A 27,398-nucleotide genomic window follows, 5' to 3' on the forward strand; every position below is an offset into this window, starting at 1 on the left:
ATGGTGGTAACTTAAGTATCACAGTTTTACTTAATCAGCACACTGTTTTTTGATGTGTAGAAAGTAGCTAAATGAAGAAATCTGATGATCTAAAAGAAAAAAATTAGCCAGGGGAAACAACAAAGGAAGAAACAAAGAAAGCACTGAAGGAGGAAAATGTTGGAGGTAAGCAGGTTTTTGTGCAAGACTCAGGGTGCTACAAATTCTAGCTTGACAAACTGTGAACTTTTTAGTCCCATGAAGTCCGGCAGTTGAGGTTTGACCAAAGCACACCATCTGCAGTAGCAACCAGGCTTGACTGAAGACTACCAAGACAACACCAATCTACCATTGTCCTTGGACAGAAAAGGGAAGGAAGACGAAGACAGGGCCCAGGGAGCTTAAGGAGCAGGGACTGTAAGACCTTTTACAACAGACGGGGCAGGGCATGGCAAATTTTAAGTCAGCTTGATGTGAATAAGGTACTCTGAGACTACTGCAGTGCTGGCTCCCTTGGTGGGCCGCGCTGGCCCTTCCTGGCATGTCTTTATCAAGATCACTCCTGAGACGCCTCTCATTCATTCCTAGGAGCATTTGTAAGTCAAAATGTTAAAAAAAGTCATGTAGGTGTATTTTTAAACTACTATCTACGGCTGCCGTCTTCACTTGTCTGATTGTCCTCTGGTAAGGTGACGGATTCCCTGCTCCCTTCCCTCTTCCTCAGCTGCAGAGCAGCACATCAGCCGCAACCTCAAGCGTACATCCCAGCGCCCTTCCCTTGGCGAGCCCGGCGGGGCAGCCCCGGGCGGGGCGGTGCCGGCCGCGGCCGTGCCGGGCTGGGCGGGTCCCGCTCCGCTCTTCCCCCTGCGCCGTGAGACCACACAAGATGGCGGCAGCTCAGGGCCGCCGGGTCCGGGCGGGGCGGAGGCTCGCGGCCGGTGCCTGCGGCGGGAGCTGTTGCCGGGCCCGGCTCGCTGCGCGGCCTCCTCGGCACAGCGCAGGGAGCTAGACCGTGACCCACATTTCTTCCCATGCACTACTAAACGAGGAGCTGCAGGAGCGGCAGGAGAGGCAGCGTGTGTACTGCTTGCAGCGCTGAAATGACACCGGGACACTTGGGCACGGACGGAGGACAGCGGGTGGTGCGCTGAAGGGCTGAACCAGGATCACTGCTGCTGAAACCCGTACGCAGGTATGTTCATCAACAGAGAGACACTCCTGGATTAAAATAAGGTGCAGATGAAACCCTCAGTTTAGAAATCAGAACTCGCAGAGAAAAAAAAAAATCCCACACTGAAAGCTCACAGTACTTGGAAAAAGACTACACAGAAAAAAATCCGTTGGAATGCACCTTTCAGTACGTCTTGTTGGTAACCAGGATGCTGGTTTTGACCTCTCTTCCTGCTGCTGTGAAGGATTTGTTACCTGCTGGCATAAAGCCCCAGTCAGGTACCCTTCACACAACCAGCTGCAGCAGCTTTGCTCGAACAAACATTTCAGTTTCATCCTATGGTATGTTTTGTAAAAACGGTTCATACGCAGATAGTTCAGGGCCTCTGCTGGCATAGGTGTTTTGTTCAGTGTCTTTTGCACAACACTGGTTGCACTCCGTGTCTTTATGTGTCAGCTGGATTGTTCAGCACTTAAGAATGTACCTACTATTCTTTGTTTATTTTAAATTTCAGAAATACGCTTGCTAAGTTGGCAAAATTCACTGTTAGGACTACAGAAAATAGTTTGTTTATATAAACAGATTGATTTTATCCTTAAGAACTTTAGGATTATACTTACTCACTAGCAGTATTTATATGTAAAGCAAACTGCTAAAACTTGACTTTGGCTGTATAAAAACACAAGTCTAAGTATCCTAAGTTGGGGAAGACAGTGGGATGGTTGGAGGACTGAGAAGGTAAGACAGTTAAACTTTATGCTGTATCTTACTGGTTATAGCCTCCAAAATTATAATAGTGCAATGGCAACTCCTGTTCCCCTCCTGACATGAGGGAAAGCAGTACTGCATTTGCACATAAGGGTTGCACACCATTGGTGGTTTTCACCTCATTCATTTGTACTTAAAACTTTGCAAGAGGTCACTGAGGTAAAGGATGAAGTCATATTTAGCTCAGTACAAGTCTTCCTACTCAATAAAGGCACACAACTGCTTGATGAGGATTACTCAGACCTTACTTCCAGTTGTTTTGTTAACAATCTGTGTATTAATGGAACTGCTTTTTCCACTTCCCTAGGCAGCATCAAGAGAGAATATTTGTCACACCGACACTGAACCAAGACTAAGCTTCAGCCCTTTATATGGAACTGCTGAAAGAGGAAGATGCAGTACTGAAAGCAGTCAGTTTTGACTGCATGAGTCCATGCCTCTCACAGAAGGCAAATGATGTCTTACTTCAAAAATTTCATGAAATGCAAACTCGGTGGTTCACTTTTCTTAGAGCTGTTATACATGAATAATTGGGGAGAGGGAAAGTTACGGTTCTTACTCACATCAAATTAAAACTTATAATTTGATTTACTCTGAAGACTGCAGAAGTAAAAAAAGAAAAAAAAGAGCCAAAATGTTCTTTTAGTATACAGTGATTTTTTCCTCTTACTAGCAGGAATAGCTTTTTAGATCAACGGTGAACTAAAACTTAATGAGTACAGAAAAGGACTTACAGAACAACATTTTTTCACAGCTAGAAAAGGATAGCCTCTGAAAATGTGAAGTTGCCAATAAAAAGGAATGCAACAGCAAAGTACATAATAGAGCAATACCTGTATATTATTGCAAGAGCAATAATACATGTCTGTCACTAAATCAGTAGACAACTAACTGCTTACAAAGGCAAACAGTAAACTAATTTTAGTTATGCTGCTCCAGGCATTGAGTGCGGATAACTGTACCTTCACCTCTGTCTGCAGAAGTAAGGTGTGCTTCAGGTTGTAAACTAGGGTGCATTTCAGGATTTAAATAATAGATTGGACCTTTTGCTTTATAGTGTATGCATCTAGATTAAGACAAATGGCTGGTAACTTGTTCTGGTTTTACTCCACAGTGCCTGCAAGATCTGGTAGGATGGTGAGAATACCATGTTTCCTTGGACAAGTATCAGAACTTAAACTTGAACAAAGTGGGATTAAATTTTACTCATTTTAGAAGAGCACTCCTATTCAACATACGGACAAGACAGTATGAAGAAGCACGCTGCTTAAATTGACAATGATTTATTGTGTTTAGGAACATTCAATAAATACCAGTCTTTTAGCTTAGTTTGGGAATCCTTCCCCATCGAAAATCAGTTGTTTGTGTTGGTTTTTTTTTCTGGCATAAACTCCATTGCCAGCAATGGATGTATCAGAAAAAGAGGTTAATAAATACAAACAGACAGCAGTTTTCTAAACATACCTCCTCTTTTAAAGGCATGATACAGATTTACTAAACAAATCTCAAACAAGTTCTTCACAGAAGAAAATTTTGCTACAAGCTGTCTCTGAACATTGTTTTCTTCACTAATGCTGGTAGTTTATTTCATGGAGTACAGTATTTATGAACAGTAATGTTGAATCATTTAAAACCAAGCTTTTTCCCCCTTTTCCTTTGCCACAGGTATGCTGAGACATGTAGCTAGTACTGAACTGTACGAATTTAAGAGTGGTGTGCCTCTTGTCGAGCATTTAATGGCAAACATGAAGAAACAGCACTATGGTACTAGGGATCTGGGGGATTTTTTTTTTTTAATCTTGATTTTTAATCACTGTTCAAATGTTAAAGGTATCATAACTAAATGTAACAGATGTTTTGTGTAATTTTCTGTAAATGTAAAAACACAATGGGAGATTCCTGCTTGTGACGAGAATAATTTTCAAGTACTTCAATTTGAATATCCCTCTAAACTCCATTCATTTCTTATTAAAAATGTGTATAAAAGCATGAAGACTACAGAAAACCAATTAACATAACAGAGTTAATCTTGAATAAGTTTTTCCACCACTGTATTTTACATATAACCAAACTCCTGCTTTAGCAAAAGCAAAAGGAATAAAAAATTCTCTCCCAACTATTTATACTCAAGAATTACCTTGCTGTGGGACTAGATACTTCAGTCTACAGTCCCTCTAACCCAAGGTGTACTCTTAGGTGTATCCCTTTGTGATTTAGGGTCTTGGAAGTTTTCAGCAAACCTCTCTCTTGCTTTATCCCAGTTCTTTTTATTCTTGCTCTGGACAAGCTGAACATCTTCAATTGAGGCTGGTCTCCTAGTACCCAAACCTGCATGCTTCTGATGTAACTCAAGTTGGATCTGTCAAATACATTAAATATTGTTGTAATTGCAAGTTAGGTATTCTAAATACTACAAATTCTGTTTTTCTAATACACATTTCACCCCCTGTCCCCAGGCAGCTCTCTTTCATGTTCTAATACACCTAGATCATATATAAACAATACCATGAAAATGACGTGTCAAATCACCACCTTTGGAACTATGATCTAGAGTGCTGAATTATGTCCCCTGCCACTAACACTACTGTGAAATACACCTCACTGAGTGAGCAGCATATGATTCCTATGCTGGCTAGTTTGACAACACAGGGCATGGAGTGGCTCTGAGCAGCATTACTGCCAAAAGACAACACATCTCTGGTGACAAAAATGGGACTAACGTGGCTGCCACAGAGACCCACAACTTGGTGGCTACAGTGACTTCAGCTGGCTTTTCCTCTCTAATGGCCCATCACCTAGCTTGATTTTTGTGCTACATCAGCCTCCGAGAAAGTGAAGAATTCCACCCTAAACCAATCTTAATTCACATCACTTATATTATTCCAGTTTTCCTCCAGACTTTGTATTCAAACATGAGATTACTAATTCAATGGCTAGAAGCTGTCTGTCTTCCTTTGCTTAGTTTTCTAACGGACACAGTCTAGTGAAGGGACAACACTACTGAAAAATTTCAAAATACCTCATTAGTCAAGGAAAATATAATTTGAGATTAATCCTACTGAGATGATTTCTTCCTAACCGGGGTTTTGAAACATGGCATAGTGAATAGTGGCATACAATTAGATACTTTTCACTACAAATACATTTCCATTATTTTAGTTTCAAGTGAAAACCAGAAAGACCTACTGGATCCTTCATGCCACCACCATCCTTTCCCAGGCCTTCCCCCTTCTTCCATCCCATCTTCTCCAACATTTTGTGTCCTTTGTTGCTGTTGCTGATTTCACTGCAAAGAAAGTTTAAGATAACTGATAAGCAAGAGTTAGAGAGTATAGAGTATGTTTTCAACTACTCAACAACAGAAATGTGCATACATATGCTGCTCTAGAAACCAGTAATTAATCCATCAAGAGCTATCCAGAAGATCCTTGCTACCTTTTGCAAGTTCCTGCAAGAATATCTTTGGTTAACAAGCCTCTGGTCAATATCAGCTTTCTTAAAACTCCAGAACTACTCGCTTGCTTTAGGAGTTAAAAGATACATCATGGGTAGCATGATTACACTAAGATAAATGCAGTAGCGCTGCCAAATCATCTTAATACACCTATTTCATCATCTCACACCTCCTTTTTTTAATTTACAGGCACCTACAAGTTCATGTTTCTTAAAAAAAAACCCCAACTACAGCTACAGAGGCAAAATAACAACAGAAGGAACATCAAATAAATACATGTCCTATGAGTGGCTGGATACTGACAGTGAGAGAAGCTGCAGGTGAAAAAGTCTGCATTTATATATACATATTACTGGGACTGAACACAAAAATGAAAATTGAGCCACTTGAAAAACAGACACTACTGAAGATGTCAGTAGTGCAGCTGGGGAGTTCTTTAAATTTTCGAGTTGGTAAGGAAGTGATCTATCTAAGCATCTTTATGGCCAAGCTAATTTCTGTATGGAAGGTGAGGAGTTAATAAATAAGACCATGTGAAATGGGAAGTGTGAAAGGTTAAAATTTTCTATCTCTCCTAACACAATATATACAGGTAATTTGTAATCTAACAAGCTGTATGCTAGTAACAAATTGATACTTATTTTATTATCATTTTTTTTAAGATTCACAAGAGAAAGACATGGGGGATACCTTTCCCATGCCCAACTTACATATGAACAGAAGCTGAACCATCATCTCTCTGGAAGGTTCCTTCACTTCCAATGGTCTCTCTGCGTTTTCCTGCTCTGTCTTTGTACTTTGGATTCTTCACTGCCTTGTTGTCTTCATACTCTGTGTTCTTTCCAAGCAGATTAAATTGCATCATGACAAAGAGGGTGGGGTTTAAATTCTTTATTTTTGGTAATTTCCCTTTTTCCCTCCAGAAGTATAGCAGCTTCAGCCTATTTCATTAATTCTAAATCTTATAACAAAATCTGTAGTCCTCACTTAGTATTTTCTTAGCCTGCAGGCATACCTTGTAAATCGCATTATTGCCATCATCATGTAATATTGTCAAATCCAGTAATTTCTCAGAAACTGTAAATAAAATAACAGATTCTCTTGAATCTTCTCTTGGTATAAAGAGTAAATCTCTCAATATTAAGCAGAAAACCATGTGGACATGCCACTGGCTTTTTATATAAACATTTATCCTGTTCCTCAGCAACTACTTTTTTTCAGAATAAATGACAGAATTAAGCATGTTTACAGATTCTGTATCAGTATTATTTTGGTACCTGAAGAATTTGATAGAAATTATGGCATTCTGTTTTCTACATTAATACTTAGTACAAATGCTGGAAGCAACCACATAGTTAAAATTATCTCTACACCAGAAGTAATTTGAATACATATATATTATATTGCCTGTATGTTCCTGTTGATATTCTTCTATGGACTTAAAAACCTGAAAAAATTCCTTCTTCCTTCCGTAATTTTTTCAGTTGCTTATTGTGTTTCCTTTCCAAATAAAAGATAGGACTGTGATTCAACTTACTCTGCAGAAATAAAAATAGAAGTGTCTTGCAAAATCTTAATTTCAAAAGGACTAGGAATCTTGTTGATCCTTTGAAAGGATCTTCCTTCTAATTTTCAATGGAACTTTCATGCCCTCTTACCATCATCTTTCTCTGTACAGGTTTGTAAAGAATAATAACTTAGTGTACAAAAGACAAACCAGGCTAGGTTTAAGGGCATTTGAAAACTTGGTTTATTTAACGAAGTCTATAGCTTAAAATAGGAATCACGAAGTAATTAAAAAAAAAAAAAAAAGTGGTAAGAACCACAAAAACTTAATCAACTTCTACTGTAAACTCACCTGTAAACCGTATTTTACCCGTATTTGTTTTAATGCTTTTCTTCTGACTAACTCTCTCTCTTCTTTGCTAAGTGCTGGACAAACTAAGAGGAAGAACACAGGATTCGATTTCTAATTACTAATGTAACAATGTTTTGAAACAAACAACAAATGTGAAAATTTTTGTTCCAACATAATTATACATAAGATACATATACCATGAAGAAAATACATCATTATATATAACTATTCCCAGTTGACGAGAAAATTATATGAAAATGGAACTAGTTATTATGTTTATAAAGTAAATAGCCATAACAAAAAATATACCCAGTGATAATATGACTAACCAGAAGGCTCCTTTTTCTTGTCCAGGCGAAGGTGTGCTCTAACTTGTCCTGGTTCACATCCATCACAAGTATCACTGCCGGGGTGAATATGAAAAGAAAGCACAGTTTCGCCAATCTTCACTTCATCTCCATGCTCCAGGACGTAGGGATCACATTTTGTTTTAGGCTACAGTAAAAGAAAAGTTTTGGCAGCCAAGTTACTCAACTACTCATGAAAGACATGAACTCTATTTTATGCACACTGCTTACAACTCAGTAATTCAGTATGGCCTCACAAATGTAGGCAAGTATTTTAACTACAGTGGGTATTTCACTCTAGCAACTGCAACCATAGTGAATTTTTCCTAGTATAACCAAACATTAAGCACTGTATGTGGCCCTAAAATCAGAAAGAAACCAAGGCAGGCCTTCATGTATGAAAGAAGACATACAATGGCATTGTAAGTGATTTGCCATAACATGTTTTAAATGGCCACAAGATTAGTTTTCTGCATTGTATAGAGCACTAAAACAATAGGTACTCACCTGGAGAATCTGATTTCCATTAACCACTGTTCCATTCTGACTGCCTTGATCCACAAGAACATAATTTTGCAAATCGTGGTCAAAATATACTTCTGCATGAAACTGACAAATAGAAGCCTAAGTTAAATGTTCTTGTCAAGCGAGTACTTCACAATTTAAATCTTATTTTAAGGTAAGATTTCAGAATGTATTTTGAGACCTTAAAAATGAGCAGCTCTGGTTTAATAGAGTATTTCACATCTTATGGTTTCATTCTTGTGCAATGTAAATGAACAAGCCACAATAGCATGAGCTAACATATACAGTTAATAATGTAACTGTTTTGTTCATACGATGATTCAGGACTGGACAACTATATTCTTCCAATGTGGCAAGTGTGATTTACTTAAAGAACTGCAAGATTCAGTAATAATAGCCTTTTAAACTGCTCTTGTCAATAACAGGCTTTTTGCTTTTACGGTATGTTATAGCATTGTCATTTAAAAAAAGATCTCGTTCTGCTTCCATTTACTTGGTCTTTCGTATCTGAAATAACTCCCTTAATGCCATGCTTTTGTAACTTTCACATAATTCACCCCCTCCTGCATCTTAATACCTAGGACAGAATCAGTACCAATCTTTTGCCGTTTCTTTCATCTCCTTTCTGATATTGAGACTAACAATCTATTTTTTTTGTCTTGTTGCAGTTCTATATAGGTATTGCTCCCAAGCCCACACAGACCAGAGAAAGCACAACTCCTGGCCAAATTAATAAAGAGGTGCACAACCTCCAGAAAAGGCCACTGAACAAACCAAAGTACCAACTTCTCCAGCCTACTAGAACTTCCAATAAAAGCAGTAAGTCTAGAAAAGTGTTTCAAATTTGACAATTTCAGGTAATTGAAGTTGCTGCTTTCAATTAAAAAAAAAAAAAATATATATATTTTGAAGGTTAGCTAGCATTTCTTACTAAATGGAATATTCCCATAATGATGGAGACTGACTAGTTCATTCAATACATATTTTATTTTCTACTTCTGTTTTACTGAATAGAACTAAAACTTCTTCTAAAGAGGCTAAATCTGCAGGGTGTAGCATTTTTTAAAATCTCACTTTCCACTCAAGAAAAGCAAACATCAAAGTTGTCCACAGCTAAAAAGTAAGAATACTATAGAAAACAAACTAATATGTAACTTTTTGTTTCCACAGATATATAATTTATCTTTTCACCTTTGACTCCTTCTCTGAAAAGTGAAATGACTTCTTATATAAACTGTCAGTACCTGCGAAGTACTAAACTGGTAACATTACAGAAAAGTAAAAGCCTTTTGGGTTTTTATTTGCCCAGTTTCAAACACACGCCTGAGAAAGTTATTAATAGCAGGGAAATATTTGCTCTGGAAATTATTCAGTATGATATACAGCAGCTGATTACTGAGAACTATCATTTAAAATAGACACAGCAAAGTGTGTTTCATGAGATACTTGCATTTACAGATGTTTTTAATTTTTTGTTTGGATGACACAACGTCAATCTATAGTTTTCTTTTATTATGAGTGCTATATTTAGGGTCTGTGTTGAAGTATTTAGCAAAACAGAGCACAGAATTTGTAACAGAACAAGAATTTCCATTCAATCTACCACTGAAAGGAATTCTGTTAATTTTTCAAACTCCCTCTACATCATTTCCACAGTTGCTTAAAGAAAAAGAAAGTAAACTATTTTGCTCTGAGCATACTGCAAGGACTGCTTTACTTGGTAACAAAATTCTTACTATCTGACATCAAAATTTTATATACCATTAGTACTTAACAGGGTTTTTCCTCAAGTTCAATAACTATAAAATTCAAGATTCAAAATATAACTTTTTTACTGTGCATTACACTAGTAGATTAGCAGAACTCCAATTTTAGAAGAGTATTTGGCTTTTCTAGACTTTGAAAACATGCTGTTGTTTGTGTTAAGCTCCCATTCAGTAAAATAGTGTGTGTTTTCTTTTTTTCTAAATTCAAGTCTGGCTAAACCCATATCTCATTCTGAAAGTTCTTTCAAAAAATTAACATGATTTTCCAAATTTAAAGCCATAAAATCTAAAGCTTAATTCATACATTTATGTCTTTTGATCTACCTTTCAGCAGACATGAACAAGAATTACCTTACTGACTCCAACTTCAGGAATCTGAAGTGTGTGTCCAACATCTTTTTCTCTGGAAAGGCAAGTTGATATACAAATCACAACAAAGTAGAAATACGTCTTGTGTGGCTTATAAAAGGTGTATTTCCGTTGAACCGTAATATAGTATTTCTCTTCTAAGCTATTAGGAATTTTTACAGATACAAAACATTGTATTGCTATATACACAATGTAAAGACTTGCTTCAGGTCCCTTCTGCCATTTGTATAAACTATACCAAGCAGGTGATTAGTAAGTGATCAAATGGTACCATTAAATTCTTATCTATAAACCTGACATTTCTATCTGAACTGTCATGCAGTGCCTGTAAGTAACAGTCTGAACTCTGCATCCTTCAGGCTCTTCAGTGTATCTTGGCATCAATCCTCAACAGTGAAGTTAAATTCTTGGTCGCATTAGGCAGGCAATACAAGTAAAGAAAGAGTAATCTGTACAGGGTGGGTTTTGGTTGGTCTACATTTTTTGTTATTAAAACACTGTAGCAGGAAGAAGGGATTTGTGTATTATTATTATTGTATTATTATACTGTATTATTATTATTATTGTGTATTACATTCTTATACTAAGGGATTAAGAAGCAATGCAGCTAGTAAAAGCCCTATATGCAAATTCAAAGTAGAGTTGTCTGTTCATCTTCACATACATGGAGTTCACCTTTAAGAGCAAATCAAAACACATCTATCAGCATTAGATAGAAACAGCTTTTCCAGGGTGAGGTTTTTAGTAAGCATGGAAAAAGCTTTACATCATCATTAAATTCATCATCCACAATGAACAGATCAGATTTAGAACTGTAAGAATACAGTCTAGCACAAACCAACTTACTTTTCTAAAGCCCATGAACAAACCCTACTGAAATCTGAATGTGTGAGGAAGTCCAGGATATTCTTCCTTGTGATCCTGAATTTCTGAAGGGCGTTTTTCCATTTTTGAAAAAAGTACTTTAGTGGCCTGGAACAAAATTTACTTACTTTCTAGGAAACAAGTTTTCAAAGAAGGACTTGCAGCTGTGCTGCCACTGGGGCTTGCTCACAAGATCGAGTTGCCACTAACAAATTTTCAGGTCTGCTGAGCTGTACTAACTGTGTATACTGTTATGTTATCACGACAACATGCTGTTATGTGACCTGACTTGAATTTCTTACTGTGGACTAACCAAACTCAAGAGAACCTCACAACTGCTGCAGCCTAGGAACACAAGCATGAAGAGTAGTGTTAAGTGCTTTCCACAGCTGTCAAAGTGAGGTTGTTTCAGATAGAAAAATATATATATATATAAAAAGTTTCATTCTGTTTTACCTTCCAATTGTAGCAGACTTCACAGCAGTGATAATATAAAGTGACCCAGTCTGTAGAACTGGTGATCTTATTACAATTACTCTGATACAAGGAGGCCAGATCTTTTCTTCATCTATAATTGTATAGAAAAAAAACCCCACCACCATTAGTACCAACAAATTACAGTTTTAACTTTATCGTCCATAGTTTTTAAAAAACTGAAAAACATTCCGGCATTACCTAGCAGAATAATATGCAACTTTCATAAAAAGAAATGTGTAACCACATCTGAGAGAAAACTTTGATGAGATTATTGTTTCAAAGGCTTTCTGACTGCACATCAAAGTATTACAAATGTTTTCCTAATTCTAGTTATTTATATATGGACAAGTCTTTAGTTACAGCAGTAAAATATATATACATTCACAAAATTTACTAGTATATTGTAATTTATGGATCATTAATTGTAACAGATTAGAAAACAATTTTACTTTGAGAAAAGGCAGCACCTTTCTGTTCACCACATCACAGACCTCCTGCATATCAAACTTTATATATGACAATTTCTATGTCAAGTGTATTTTTACCAGTTTTTTCTCTTAGGAGCACTATTCATCAACATGGATTAGAAAAAATAATAGACAGACCCTACAGATGCATATGCTTTTTTGCATCATTATCCATTAAAATACTATATTCTAACAGCTGTATGAATTTTGTACTTGGATGTACATTTGTAGAAACAGTCTCCAATGATCTCAGCTAGGAATAGATAGATGAGAAGACAAAACCTTTAAAGGTACTGGGGGAAGAGAAATGCTCCAGTTTTTGTTACTTCAGCATTACTGCAGCATTGGATATTAAGAAAAGACAATTTAGTCTGAAAGCCTGATGGTAGCAAGCACATTTTGGTTAGCATTAATCACTTAGAATCTGAGTAGTTAAGTAAAGTAATGAAAACATAAGAAACAAACTGACAATACAATACAGTTTTCTATAGGTTATATTTCATTCTGTGATTTGGCTTATCCTTTGCTCTGACTGGCTGCATCAAGCTTTTCACAGGTAACCTTCAATTTTTTTTTTAAGGACCTAGCAGAACACTTAGGTATAAAACAGCATACAGGTTTCCTGTCTATATCCATTTCTTACAAGTTGCCATTGGAATATAAACAAAATATGATTTCAACTAATACTCCATGTTGCTTTTCACCACAGTAGATCCATCTTGCATTCAACTGTACGTGATGGTTTACAAACAGTATCAGAAATACTGTATATTAATTTAAGAGAGTTAATACATAGAATTACTGTGAATTACTGGTCTAGAACCCCTGTTTTAGCAGCAGAGGTTCTTTTCTCCTTTCACTTTCCTAATCAAACCACATTTTTGCAATCCCAGAGGTTTCCACACAAGCACAGATGTTATACTCAAGAAACAGCTTTCATAAAAACACTACTACTTACTTTTGTGCAAGTGAAGAAAGGGAAAGAAATGCTGGTAACATACAGCACTTTTTAATTCAAAGTATCTCAAGTCAAATGCTTTTATATATTTTCTTTCAATTATCCAAACTGTAATTTTTTTAACAGGCTCCTGGAAAAATACAGTAATATCGTATATAATCCACAATAATTCACCTTCATTTTCTGAGTTTTCTGAATCACCAGTTTCTTCACTCGTTAATTCCTCCTCACTGTAGGCTTCACCCTCAGAATCTGTAATTTCACCTTCTTCTGGTTCACTCTCTGTGTCTGCTGTTCTACTGTGATCTGTATATGCTGCAGCATCTGGTGTACTTTTATAGGAATGTGAATTTATACTGTCTGTAGAAATTGATTCTTTGGCTGATAGACTGTTTCGTGGTTTTGTGTCCATTTTAGTCTTTTTTCTTACATTTGGAGACTCATCTTCTTCAGTAGAACTTACTTGCTCAGTGGTGGAAAAGCAACTCAGACTGTTAGATGACTTCTGCTCTTCTGTGTCCAAATCCTGGAGGGGAGTTATACAATGTTACAGTCTTTACACACTGAGTTTTGCTAAAGAATGCTGTTAGCCTGGAAGTAAATTCTTCACTTAGGAAGAATTATTTTTAGAACTATTAAGAAATAGTTAAATTTCCAGAAAGTTTTACACATGCAGTAGGCAGAACTTTTACATTTCAGTAAAAATATTTCCATATCTTATGTGACTGAGACCATCTTCTATTTGTGAACGTGTGACTGCCCTCCTCTTCTAAACTTCACTTATTCCTCTTCTAAACTTCACTCTTTTCTCACACTTTAGAAATGTTTAGAAACTTTAGAATCTTGTCCTCATTTTCAAATGCGTACAACATCACTTCAAATATTTTCCTATTTTGCTTTTATGACACTCACTTCTGTCCCTCTCTTATTCAATTCTTGCAACTTGCTTAGAAGGTCTTTAATTTATCTTCATTGTATCTTCCTCCTGTTTTTGTCTTCTTTTTTATTACCACGGTCTAGAATATCTGGAATGCCCACTCATGCTTCACCTATAGACCTGTTCTTCCTCCTTTCAAAAGTACATCTTTAAGAGAGTCTTTAATCAAGATAGCATAGAGGGTATAAGCTTAACTTCTGGTATGTGAAACAGTTCTACTAAAAATCCATTTTCTACTTCAAGAAACTTCTCAATTTCTCTACTGAATATCAGACAGATTGGATTATTACAGGTTCTTCCACTTCCACTTACTTCAGCATCAGAAAGAAAAAAAACCCCAACATTTTTTTAACTGAGAAATCTAAAATTTCATATTAATTTTTGCTAGAGTACCTTGAAAATGTAATTCTCAATCTAGTAGCTTGACAACTATCTTAGAAAAAAATAAAAAGGAAAAAAAGGAGGAAAAAAGAGAAAAATGAACAGAAGTGCCTTTAAAAGATAAAATCTCAGATTAAATTATGTGTCATTTTAAGTTTAGAGTGAATGCATTCAATTGCCTTGAATTGTACCAAATATTGCAATACAGCAGGTAAAAAATACCTCCTCGACTTCCTTCCGTGTGTTTCTATTTCAAGATACGTGAAATAACATGAATGTTAGCATCATGGAAATTAAACCACTTTCAGAATTGTAAAAATGCATCAGTGGCACAGACTAAGACAAACACAAGAATTCTTCTCAGCTGTTGGATAGGCCAGCGTACTTTTGAAACACTTTCAGTAAGACAGCAGGTTCTCAGGTAAAACCAGTGATTTTTAAAAAGGTTTTCATGCTTTAAGTGAAAGACTGTTGGTTTGTTCAGGGTTTCTCTATAATGCACTAGCCCTCCTCCCTGAATCCTCTAAATCCTTGAGCAGAAAGGAACAGGATTGCAAGGTCCCTGTGTAATGTCATTTATTTTAAACAAAAAGCATAGTAATCCTGCCAAAAGTAAGCCTACACAGTTTAGACATGTCAAACACATTACTTCCATTAGAAATATTTTTGGAAAATCTTATTTTCCCTTTTATGAGTTGTTTTTTCAGTGTATTTGTCTTTGTCTATATTTATGTTTGGTACGGGTACTAGATTGATACCAAACATACCAAGGTGTTCTGCAATCTAAAACATATTGCTTCTATAATACTGTAAACTAACAAAGTAGCTCAGGGTGTTCTAATCTAATCTAATCTGAAAACAAAGAAACTACACTATCTGCTCAAATCAGAAGCAAGGTGAAACAACACTTGACTGTGATGCACTAATGCCCAAGTACAATGGTCCAACCACTCAACTCAACTCCTTCTCCACAGTGAATCCCGTGATATCCCAGGATTTTTGGCATCATTTCAGGTATTTTAAACTAGAAAGTAAAAAGGTGCTGTTTCAAAGCCTGGCTACTAAAGACACACACTTGGTTCTGTGTTGAAAACAGGAATTTTTAGAACACTCTTATGAGCAGACTAAGGATTCCATTCATACATTCATTCTACAATTTTGTCAATATGACCATTAAGCCTCTTCTCAGCAGCTTCTGTATTTTTTCACTTTGCTACATTCAGCTGTTAAGAAAGCAAACTAAATAGTCAAGTTTGATAAAAATGCAGTCTTCACATTTAGAAAACTTTGTATGAAATAAGGATTTTAAAATTGAATATGGATCTTGACAAAGTGTATAAACATTAAGCATGAGGATACTGAATGAACCTTAAAGCATTTGAAAGGATCTTGTGGTGAAGAAATCCTTTTCCATTATGTATAAAATGTACTGGTTTTGGCTGGGGTAAAGCTAATTTTATTCACAGTGCCTAGTGTATGGCTGTGTTTTGGATTCGTGTTGAACACATGGTTGATAATACAGAGATGTTTTATTTATTACTAAGCAGGGCTTACACAAACCAAGGCCTCTTCTGCTTCTTGCACCACTCCACCAGTGAGGAGGCTGGGAGTGCACAAGGAGTTGGAAACAAGACACGACCCATCCAGCTAATCTCAACTGTCCACAGGGTATCCCATACCACATAGCATCATGCTTAGCAATTAACCCTAGGGATGGGACAAGGAAGCAGGAGGGATGTTGAGAGTTTGGCCTTTGTCTTCCCCAGTTACCATTACCTGTGCTGGAGCCCTGCTTTCCTGGGGATGGCTGAGCACCTGCCGGCCCAGCCAGGGAAGCAGTGAATCAGTTTCTTGCTTTCTTTTGCTTCTGCGCATGTGGCTGTATCTCAACCCACAAGTCCTCTTACTCCTATCCTTCCAATTCTCTCTCCAATCCTGCTGAAGGTGGAGTGAGTGAGCAGCTGCCTGGGGCTCAGCTGCTGGCTGGGGTTAAAGCATGGCCGACTACCAGTACTAACACAGTACACGTGTAGCACGTATTAAAGCGTAACTATGCAAACACCACCTAATGCCTTGCCTCCACATAGTCATTGCTTAAAAACCAGGAACTGGCAGTGAGCACAACATTTGGTAAATATTACCCTGAACAATGCAATAAATTCTAGCAATGCACTTGATTTCTCAATGAGTGACTAACTCTTCATCCCAAACTTGTGCTACGAGACACAAAGTATGCAAGTACATGCTCATTATAGCCATTTTTTACACCATGATATTAGGCACATACATTTTTTCAGTGTTGCTTTGCCCAATACATCTAAATAGTAGACTGACACCAACAGTCATGAGTTAGACATGGACTGACTCCATGTGACCCAGGTCTGAAAAACTTTCTATCACTGGGTATTACCACACTATCTCTGGGATTTTTCTCACTAAGCTGAGAGGTGTGATCAATCTGATCAATAATAAACTATTTTTTAATAGAGTTGAGTTGGTTCACATTTCTGCATCCCTGACCAAGTCAGGCAAAAGTGCTTTGAAATCAGGATTTTTATGTATCCCATCAGAACTGATCTTATAAGAATAACAAATCATGCTTATGTGAGTGGAATTGATGGTTTTACATAAAGAATAGGCCACAAACTACTGATTACAATGACCTTTTGAAATGCAGATTGTTCTACTTAGAAAATATATATTATCATTGTCATTGAACTGTTTTTCTGAAAAATTCAAAATATTTTAAGCATTTAAATATACTTTTTGCTTTACTGTTACAGAGCAAGATATTTTGTCTTTCAAAACTTCAATTTTTCTGTATTATGGCTGATCAACATCCATGTTCATGCAATTCTTCAGCATGCCTAAAAATCAGAACTTATTATTGTGAACATAGTTAGCTCAATTCTAAGAACTGCACTGTTTAAACTATTTTTTTCTAAATTTATTTTATACAAAACATAGAAATATAGACAAATACAACTTCTCAAATGTGTAGCCTGTTCTTTCTTGGTTTGCTAGAAGTTCAGTAGGTGATTTAACAGAACCATGGGTTCTCAAAACTCTTCTACAGGACTGAATAGTACATCTTTAGCACTGACTCTCTCAATTTGAAATACTAATCTGCAATTCAGTATTTTACTGAAAAAGTATTTTCAAACACTTAAAAATAGCTCTTTCACTCAAATGACTAAGCTTTCATGTGCTAAAACCATTTCACAAGTACTTCAGTTACTCTCATCCACCCTACACAATACTCAATTTTCCAGTGCAAAAAATCTAATTAAATGCCAGAAAAAAAAGCTCTTCCTACATCATACAGGAGCCATTTTATACACTGGTGGACAGCTCTGAAATATGGAGAACAGTAATTTACCTTACCTAAAGAATGAGTAGTTTCTTTAGTCCAGAGCCTTTATATTACACAGGGATGCTAAATACTTCTCTTCCCAAATATTCCAGAATGCCATCAAAGTTTTCTTCAGATGTTACTTACACAATATTTAAAATATATTTCAAAGCTACTTTTCAGGTGAATGGATTTTGATCAAATAGCTTAAAAAAAATATTAATTCCTTTAGGAAAAAATGTATCTAAACATCAATTACTAGATATTATTTTTCCTTTAATAAAAATATCAAGGTTAAAGGTAAACATCCGTGGACCAATGTGTTTGTTGTCTCAACTCTACCTTTACCAGAAGCTGCCAATCCAAAAGAAGAAATCCTCAGATTAGCCATGGTTTCTGTCAACTGACGTACCTAAAGATGGGATGAATATCAGCAAAAAGTAAACTACATGTGATGAAAAAAGTAAAAATCACTGCTTCAAGAGTTCTATGGGAAATACTACTGAAACTGCCTTGTCTCTCCTACAGAAGTAGCTACAATGTGTCTATAATGGAAAGAATATGTTAGAAGTTAATTTTGAATACCAATCTGAAATAGAATTTACTAGGTGGTACTTTGAAAATAAAAAAAAATTAAATTTAAAAACAATTTATGGGAAAAAATGGCATGTGTCAGACCTTCCTTCTAAATTTTGCTGTGTATTTCTAATGGTGCCAGTGGAGCAATTAGAACTGCAGGATCACTACTGCACAGTCTATTCTCCAAACTGTACGGAAGCCCTGGATCTTCACATTGGGCCAGGGATCCCATTATTATTTATGCCACCTTTTTTGCTTTTTAAACTTTTCCAAATTTACTTATTTAAGGGGGTTTTTTGTACAAGAGAAAATACCATGTTTCTTGTCCCACCTTTTTTCTAACCTACCCCTACAAAAAGATACCTGAACTAAACTATATGCCTAAAAGTTTCAAGGTATCCCACTAATCTTTTTATGTGACCTGCACAGGGGCTAATACTTCATCCTGGCAAAAAAAAAAATCCTGATTGTCTATTACAAGCAAGTAAGTAGAGATGGTATACTTTGTTTCATAAGTCAAAAGAAAACTATTTGTCATATATTCAGTTTAGTGACTGAAAAGAAAGGATTTCTTTAATGAAAGTTCTTGTATAAATTAGGAACATTCCCCAGGTGACAGCAAGTCCATGGTTCCCCCCACTACTGTTTTTTTACAATTTGAAGTACATTCATTTTAGCAGACACTTATGAGTATTTTCTTGTTTGGTAATTCAGCTTGTTGAAAATGCAACAATATTTTGGTATAGCCATAGCTACCAAAACCATAGCTACCAAAACCATCTACATAGAAACATATGCTTGATAATCTACACGCATAGCTGCTAAATTTCCTTATTTCTTGTATTTGGCAATTTTTAAGTAATACTAAATATCTATCAATATTTTTTTACATTTATTCCTTTAACTGAAAAAGAGAGAAAAAAAATTTAAGATTCTACAGCTAATTTAACTACAGCTGTCTTCCCCTGCTTCACATGGATAATCTTATAAACCACCTCAGCTTCCCCAAGAATTATAACGTTCAGGGGGTGTACATTGTTTCCAAAAGTACACCCTGGTTTCTTAACACTAGTGGTCCACAGCCCAGGCATTTAACCAGAACTTTCTCCTACCTGTACCACCTGTAGAAAAAGGAGGCAATGTTGGGACCATTTTTCAGGCTAGCAGCACAATTTAATAATTGATTGGGAAAAGCAGTAATGAGGTACTAGTCTTCAAAAGCATTGTCATAACTCTAATAAATTAAACAGTGTTCAGGGAAAGAAAGGGCAGAAGGCTGGGCAGTAAGTTTGGAGAAAAGCATTTCAATAGACAATGCTTCTACTACAAAGTCCTACTTAAAACCAGAGGTTTTTAGTTTTATTCTATTATGAACTAATTAGTGCCTTTGATAATACCAGACTAAACTGGACAACAATTATACTCCCAAAAAATACCATGCATCTATGCACTTGACTGTGCAGTTTATAAACTAAATTTTCAGTTTTATAACAGAAAAATATAATCTTTTATTTTAGCAAATCTGAATCTTTTATATTAATGTAACATAGATTTTTTAAGTGATTAATAACCACAGTACAAGAATAAAATGTCTTAGCTATGTAAACAATGTCAGCAAGGTACTTTTTTCTTCTAATGCCAGCACTGCATTTACAAAGAAGAGCGCTGACAAAAAGGCATTCTTTTATTTTGAAGTTGAAAATGGAGAGTGTTTTATGTTCCACTTCATATTCTCCCTGGTTTTGTTTAAAAATTATAAAAGGCCATGATTACTTCTTTAACATTGACCTTCACTCCCTGTTCACAGAAGGAAAGATCTGTGCACTAGAGTATACTTAAATGCTTTCCCTGTTACCGTGTTGGTCAAACAAATGAATTTACAAATAAAGCAAAGTACTCAGTTCACCATCAATAAAACACATGAGAAAAAACGGATGTTCACCTCCTACCTTGCGACTGTGAAGTCTCACAGAAAGGATTTGTTAACAAGACTATTTAAATAAAAATATCAGTATAAAGTAAGTTAAAGACAAACCTCTATTTCTAGTTTAATCAGATTACAGAAGCAGACTGTGATGGCATTCAAAAACGTAGTGAACATTATTAGCTAGGTCAGAGCTATACATGTCTAAGAACTTTTATAAACACTCTTGTTGGTTTAGGTAACAGTTCATTACAGAACTAAATTTAAGAGACTTATTAATCAGTTTATGATAAAGGTACTCCTACCAGTTTTTCATGTTTCTTTCCTGACACATGATGGATAAAGTTCTGTATTGACCAATGTCTTTTGAGAGTGGCAGAATGCTAATTTAGTATTTGCCCAGAGCAGGCCCAGAACCTGGGTGCTGCTAAAACGGCACTTCCATTGCATTAGCTCTCGTCTCTTAAGTCTAAAGAATCATTATACTTAGTGTTGCTAAGTATCCAGATCAAGTTTTCCAAATGGAAGGTTCATGTGAAGTTTCCTCAAGGAGTAAGAATTCCTGCATTAGCCACGATTTGCTTATAAAATGTGTTACCAGCCAACAACCACTATCCATTTAACCTAATTGCACTTTTCCTTAATGTAAATAGTTTCTATTTTCAAATCTTTCAGATGACCTCAATCCTGATTAAAAGTTTTTAACTGTGCACTGATGCTATGTGACTATTATGTACAGGTACCTGTACAGTAACATAATTATTTCAGATTTCAACCAATCTGCTTGTCTGAGGGCTACATAACGAAACTATGTAATGGTTAAAGCAATAGCTTTGAAGAATGCAAACCAAGAAATCAATATATTCAATTTTATCTCAACATAATAGAACAACTTGGCAGAACAGGACTCAACATTAATAAGACTGTTCATGAAGGAAGCGCTTCCTGAGGTTTAATAGCTGTGTTAGAACTTCTTGGTGTTTTAGAGTGAGTAATGTTTTTCAAGGCAGACACTATACACCACATGGTATGCTTTCTTAGCACTCAGAAAAATTTTGTAACTTAAAATACAAATTAATTACAATGAGCATTTATTAAGATGTACAGCTTATCCACACACTAACAACTATGAAAATACATTGACCAAGTAAAGTATCAATAGGAGAGCAGAATATGCAAAGAAATAGAACTCCAAGACACCAATCCCAAATGATAGCAGAGATACAGTAAAATGCCAGTGGACTAAGCTCTGGAATGCAGTCACAGAGAAAGGATTGTGCATAAGTGTATTTTCAAAATCTACACTTTTTTGATTCCTAATGTGAATCTGAAAAAAACCCAACTGAACAAAAAACCAACAAAAAATCACAAGCCAAAATCCCAAACCGAAGACGTTGCCACTAACACTTGATTTCTGACATAAATCCAACCCACACAACACTGAATTCATTCTCGTGTGCCTGCTAATCAAGAAACTTCACTGATACTCAGTTTTAGACTCCTTTACAGTTGGGTAGTAATAAAATAATATTGAAAAAGCAAGGGGATCCAAGTTAAAAGTTTCACCCTTAATCATTCAATGGGAAAGTTATTTGAAAGTAACTACATGTTAGCAACCTCCTGTATATAGTTTACATATGTTTAAATAGTTCAAAAAATAAGCATACATTCTCTGCATAAAACCAAGCCCCACAACCTGTAAGTTGCATCATGGACAAAAACCCAACAGATTTTGTATTTTCTCTCTGTCATTTCTGAAGTTACCTTATACTCATCTGCAGCAATCCACTCTGGTTCTTTTCTCTTCTTTTTCCCCTTTTTATCCTTGGTGTGCTTAGTACCAGAGGACTGGTAAGACTGCAGATCCACTCGTGAATGAAACTGGTATCGGCCGCTTTCCACATCACAGTAGTAATAAATTCCAGTTGCTGGGTCATAATACAGTTGGTTTTCCTTTATAAGAAATGAAGAACAATATTATCATCACTTCAGTAAATACACTGATCAAAGAAACATCTGATTAATAAAGAACCACATTTGAAGTTTGATAAAATGAATGAACTGTGGTGGCTTGATCCTGGATGGCTACCAGATGCCCATCCAACCACTTTGCCAATTCCCCTCCTCAACAAGACTGGGGAAGAAAATAAGATGAAAATCTCATAGGTCAAGACAGAGAGGTCACTATCATGGGCAAGCCAGATTCAACTTGGAAATATTTAAAATAGAGCTGGAAGATAAGGCCCAAATTAAAAACATGTCTCCCAGTCTCTTTTTTTTCACAAGTTCAGCTGTACCACTTCATCCCCAGCTTCTCAACCGGTCTTCCCCCACCTGAGTGCTGCAGGGAAATGAGGAGTAGAGGGGCTGAGATCTCTGCTGCAAATATTTCTCCCCTGCTCAGCTTGGGACCTTCAAGAACTGATTCAAGCATGGGTCCTCCACAGGTCACAGGAGCCCACAGCTCCTACCAGGAAGACCTACTCTGGGCTCTGGCCTGGGCTCTCCACAGGTCAGTTCCCTAAGGAGCTGCTTCTGTGTGGGATCCTCCATGGACTGTACTGTGAGTAGCTTCAGTGTGGTCCGCTCTACAGACTGCAGGAAATGGCCTGGTCTAGTACTTGGAGAACCTCCTCCTGTTCCTTCCTCTTTGGCCCTGGTGTTCACAGGGTTATTTTTCACACTCACCCCCACATACACACTGCAGTGTGCACAGTTATACCCTTTCTCACGCTGCTTTCAGAGAGGCACCACCAGCTTCTCTAATTGCTGTGCTGTGCCCTGCAGTGGAATCAGCCATGCCCAGGTAGCCCCTGGCCTCCTCCCACAGAGGCGACCTCTGCAGTCCCTGGCCCCATCATCAAAACTTTGCCAGTAAACACACTACAAGAACATTTCCTGTAATTCAGAACACTTACTGACCAAGAAAAGATACTATTTTGGATAATTGTACCATAAACTGTAATCTCTAGCCCCAAACATTTAGGTATAACTAAATCCACAAACTATGTCAAAAGCAATGCTATCCTTTTAAGACCTTAAAAATGAAGTCCAGAAGCATCCCGAAAATAAACAGTTGTGTACCTCACGCATTTTTTAAAGTTGAGTTGAATATAATACTGCAAACAAATTCTGTTTTCAGCACAGTACTGTATACGTATCTATCCATATATCTGTATACATATACACACCTCATAGGAGAAAAAGAAAACCTTGTCAAAAGCCATATAAAAATGTGTAACAAAAAGTAACCATTAAGAAGTTATGATCCATCATCTAATCTGTTTTTCTAAAGAAGTGTTTTCTTTCCTGTAGCATCAAACTAGTTGGTAACAGTACTCAAGTAAAAGCACAAACATTTTGTGTATTTTCTCTCAACATGTTTTTCCCTGTGGAGAAATAACTGACTTCAGAAATACGTCTTTTTCTAAACAAGACATCTTTAAGCTCAAGCTCTTACGTTTGAAAGAGTTACAGATCAGTTTTACAGCACAAAATTTCTACAATGCCAAGTAACTTAAAGATCTAGGAGACATCAAAAAGAACTGAATTAAAATCTAAATTTGTATCTTAGCCTGCTATCTTTAATTTGACTGAAATAATTAAAAAATTAATTAACAAACTTTTAACGCTATTTATCTTCAGTAACCTGTTTTTCAAAACGTAAGATCAGCTTGGATCTTAGTTCTTTGCTCATATCAACTTCTACTAACAAAACCTTTGCAATAGAGAAAAATGCCAAGCATTTTGGAAATGATCCTTACTGAATTGTAGTAGAATCCAGTGCTATGGTCATAATACAATCCTGTATTTTCATCATAAATAAATCCGGTTTGTGAAACAGCGGCCTCTGCAGCAGCTCTCAAGCTCTCTGCCAAAGAACCCTCTGGTACTGAAGTTTCTTCTGTCTCCTGATAACAGAAAGTAAGAAAGGTAAGGGCTCTGTGAACGTGGACTGTTTCAGAAGGCAAAAATCTGGCTGTAATTTACTGATAAACTCCTACTGATTTCAACAGGACCAAGACCTCAGCCTGTGTCTTTCATTTTATCCTGGCTTTACTCAAAAGTGATTCACATCAAAAATACACACAGAAAACATCTTTCAGAGCATTCCTAAGACAGATCTCTGCTCTCTGTTCCATTTCAGCTGCTAGATGCTAAGGCACAAACTCAGTTAAGCGAGTGACCTAAGAGAAGGCTGGAGAGCAGGGAAGAAAACCCACCACAAAATAAACAAACCCCACCAACAACGCTGTTCTCCTTATATGTTGCTTCCTCATGTCAATGGAAGAAAAAATACAAAGTACTATTTAAGAAAATCAGGATGGACATACTGGACACACTCTGCTGATAAAAAAGGTCCTGCTTCCAGGCTATGTGGGATATATGTGCCTTTCTACAAAAACTCAAACTCCAGAACACAAATCTAAGAGGATGATACACTTACTACATACTAAAAAGAGAACTAGTTTTGATGTACAAGGATATTATCAGCACCAGACTATCACAAAAAGTCATTTTGTACAAAGATGTCAGGATCACAAGCACATCTTTTAGATGGAATATTAACAGAGTACTGATTTCAAAACCAGTAAAACCCCAGACAGTCCAGAAAGAAACCTGTGAATTCTGGACGAAACTTTCCTCTTCCCCATCTTCAATAACTTCGATGCTATCCTTCCTTAGCGGAATATTAGCACCTGTCTCCGATTCTTCTGTGGAATTATGCTCAGTGCCTTCAGTCCCGTGACTGTGCTGCACTGGTAGTTCAGATGCACAATCTTGAGTATCAGTGTGATTGTAATAATTTTCATAGTAGTAATAATCTGCAGGGGGGAGGGGGGAAGAGAAAGAAAAGTTGAAGTTGCATAAATTAGCAATGCAGTATTTTACTAATGCAGTTTAAGGATGCCAAATCTTAAACTGGAAATTTATGCAAGTAGTCTAACAAAAATCAAATATTAGGTAGTGCCTCTACTTTGAATTTACTCTACTCTTACTGAACAAATTATGTCTTATTGTAATATACTTCAAAGATTGGTAAAGCATGCATGCTTGCAACATGAGATTACTACGTAATAAAGTACAATGGCATGAATTCTGCTAGTCCATGCCACATTTTATCCTGAATTAATGGCTTGAATAAGTAGGAAATAATCTGAAAGATAATGTCAAGTTACTGAGTTTAATTCAGCAAAGGATATAGACTTGAAATGTATTCTATATTACAAAATTTTCAAACTAAGATATTGTTCTAGATGCCCTTTTAAACAATCACCACCCTCTCTACCTGCTTGTGACCATGCAGCACAGTCCTCTGTCTGTACTTCTACACTAGACGTATCTTTCTCCTTTCTATTATGGATTTCTTTAGTGAGTTCTTCTACCTGAAAAAATAATTGCATGTTAAGAACACAATACTGTATTTTAGTGGTCTGCATCTCAGAAAAGAGAGTCAGCCTATTTTGCATTTCATAATTCAAACAAAACATAATGGCACCACAGGTGTTTGAAGTGATTTTGTTTGGCAGGAGATAATTTTGTACTTGAACGGCTGGCATAAAGAAACACATAATTTCTGCTCACAAAGGATCAGAGAAACTTAACTGAGGTTATTCCTAAATGCCCACCCTGTAAAGCTGCATTTCAAGCAATGACCACTGTTCCGTGGTGACATCTGTGGCATTTACAAACCCCAGAATGTTCTGAACTAGAAGGGATCCACAAGGATCAAGTCCAACTCTTGGCCCTGCATGGGACATCCCCAAGAATCACACCATGTGCCTGAGAGCATTGTCCAAACGCTTCCTGAGCTGTCAGGCTTGGTGCTGTGACCACTTCACTGGGGAACCTCTTGTTTTGCCCAAGCATCCCCAGTGTCAAGAACCTTTTTCTAATATCCAATCTAAAACTCCCCTGACACAACTTCAGGCCGTTCCCTCGGGCTCTGCCAGAGAGATCAGTGCTGTCCGCCTGCCTCCCCTCACAAGGAAGCTGTACACTGCGATGAGGGCTCCCATAAACTTCCCTGTTTTGTCAGAAGCATTTACAGGGTAGTCCTTCCACTCTTCCTTTACATCACACTTCGTTTAACAGACTTCTTTTCCTCTGCTACATGTAATCTTTCCTTCTGACTCCAAATCTAACCCTGCGGCAGAGAAGGCGTTACCATTCTCACCACCAAGGTCTGACTCGAGCCCTCAGACCGGCTCTGGCCGCCCGCAGGCCAGGAGAGCTCGGCTGGCTCCGGGAGCCGAGGGACCGGGTGGAACGGGCACGTCGAGTGGACGGGACAAGCGGAGCGCGGTCCGTGCAGCACCCGGTCGAGGGCTGGCGGCCGCGGGGGTTCCGTGCCGCCCGGGCCGGAGGGGGTGGAAGGGCCCGAGGCCGCGGTAACCGGGGCGGGGGGCCCTACCTGCCTCCTGAGCGCCTCGCCGCCCTCCCGCTCCCGGCGGTACAGGCGTTGGGTGCGCCGCAGCCGCCGCCGCGCCCGCTCCAGCTGCGCGCGGCACGCGCCTAGCTCCGCCTGCAACAACGCCGCCGCCGCCGCCGCCGCTGCCTCCCGCTCGCCCGGGTCTGCCCGGTTCTCGGCGCCCGGCGGCGAAGCCATGGCCGCCCGCGCGCCCCTGCGCCGCCGCCGCTGCTCAGCACCCGCCCTCCGCCCGCCCCGCGGCGCTGCCGCGGCCCCTCCCGCCGGCCCCGATCACGGCCATGGCGCCCGCCGGGCGCGAGGGCAGGAAGCTGCGCGGGGCACGCGCCGCCGCCGCACCGAGAGCTGTCCCCCGCGGGGCGGGAGCGCGGCGCGCGGCCCGGAAAGGCGGCGGGAGCAGCCGGAAGCGGCGCGCGCGGCAGTGCGCGTGCGCCCGGGAGAGGGCTCGGCTGCCGCGGGACGGGCGGAGCGCGGGGCCTCGTGGGGACGGCCCACACCGGGAGCGGGGGCTGCGGGGCTGCTCGCGGTCCAGCGGCAGCGGCGGGGGGAAGCTGAAAGGATGAGCAGCAGCCCCCAAAGGCGGGGCGGTCTCGGGGCCGGATGTGCTCGAATCTCTTCCGGACCTCCGCCGTCACCTGCGCTTACTCGTGCCCGGCAGAGTTGGCTGCTGGTAGTGGGCCTCAGGGTTCCAGCTGCATCATATAGCAGAATGAAAAGTAATTCTAGCGTGTACTTTCATACAAAAGTATGGCATATTTTTGTTCGTTTTTTTTTTTTTGTGCTTGTTTGTTG

At 38.2% G+C, this 27,398-nt stretch overlaps 1 protein-coding gene, 1 long non-coding RNA gene and 1 other non-coding gene across 5 annotated transcripts; 2 read left to right on the forward strand and 1 right to left on the reverse strand.

Moving 5' to 3' along the window:
- Positions 1-779: 779 nt before the first annotated feature.
- LOC125319626 lies at positions 780-3,275 on the forward strand. The gene is made up of 2 exons (XR_007200832.1): positions 780-1,171; positions 2,226-3,275. It is a non-coding gene; the product is annotated as an uncharacterized LOC125319626 (long non-coding RNA).
- On the forward strand, positions 1,874-2,002 carry LOC125320592. The gene has a single exon (XR_007201211.1). It is a non-coding gene; the product is annotated as a small nucleolar RNA SNORA47 (small nucleolar RNA).
- AGGF1 (angiogenic factor with G-patch and FHA domains 1) lies at positions 3,186-26,807 on the reverse strand. 3 transcript variants are annotated; one of them, XM_048290974.1, is made up of 14 exons: positions 26,592-26,807; positions 25,467-25,563; positions 24,821-25,002; positions 23,941-24,087; positions 21,941-22,129; positions 13,178-13,529; positions 11,558-11,669; positions 10,220-10,271; positions 8,085-8,186; positions 7,560-7,725; positions 7,231-7,313; positions 6,083-6,210; positions 5,105-5,204; positions 3,186-4,277 (listed from the first exon to the last, which is right to left on the reverse strand). In XM_048290974.1, exons 1-14 carry the CDS (start codon positions 26,784-26,786, stop codon positions 4,077-4,079), a joined length of 2,106 nt encoding a protein of 701 aa, XP_048146931.1. In that variant the 5' UTR covers positions 26,787-26,807; the 3' UTR covers positions 3,186-4,076. The 3 variants fall into 3 exon arrangements, with proteins under 3 accessions (XP_048146931.1, XP_048146930.1, XP_048146932.1); XM_048290973.1 differs by having other exon boundaries at positions 24,797-25,002; XM_048290975.1 differs by lacking the exon at positions 26,592-26,807 and adding an exon at positions 26,205-26,310 and having other exon boundaries at positions 24,797-25,002.
- Positions 26,808-27,398: the final 591 nt, after the last annotated feature.

The sequence above is a fragment of the Corvus hawaiiensis genome, chromosome Z (assembly GCF_020740725.1).
Source record: "Corvus hawaiiensis isolate bCorHaw1 chromosome Z, bCorHaw1.pri.cur, whole genome shotgun sequence".
NCBI classification, from domain to species: domain Eukaryota; kingdom Metazoa; phylum Chordata; class Aves; order Passeriformes; family Corvidae; genus Corvus; species Corvus hawaiiensis.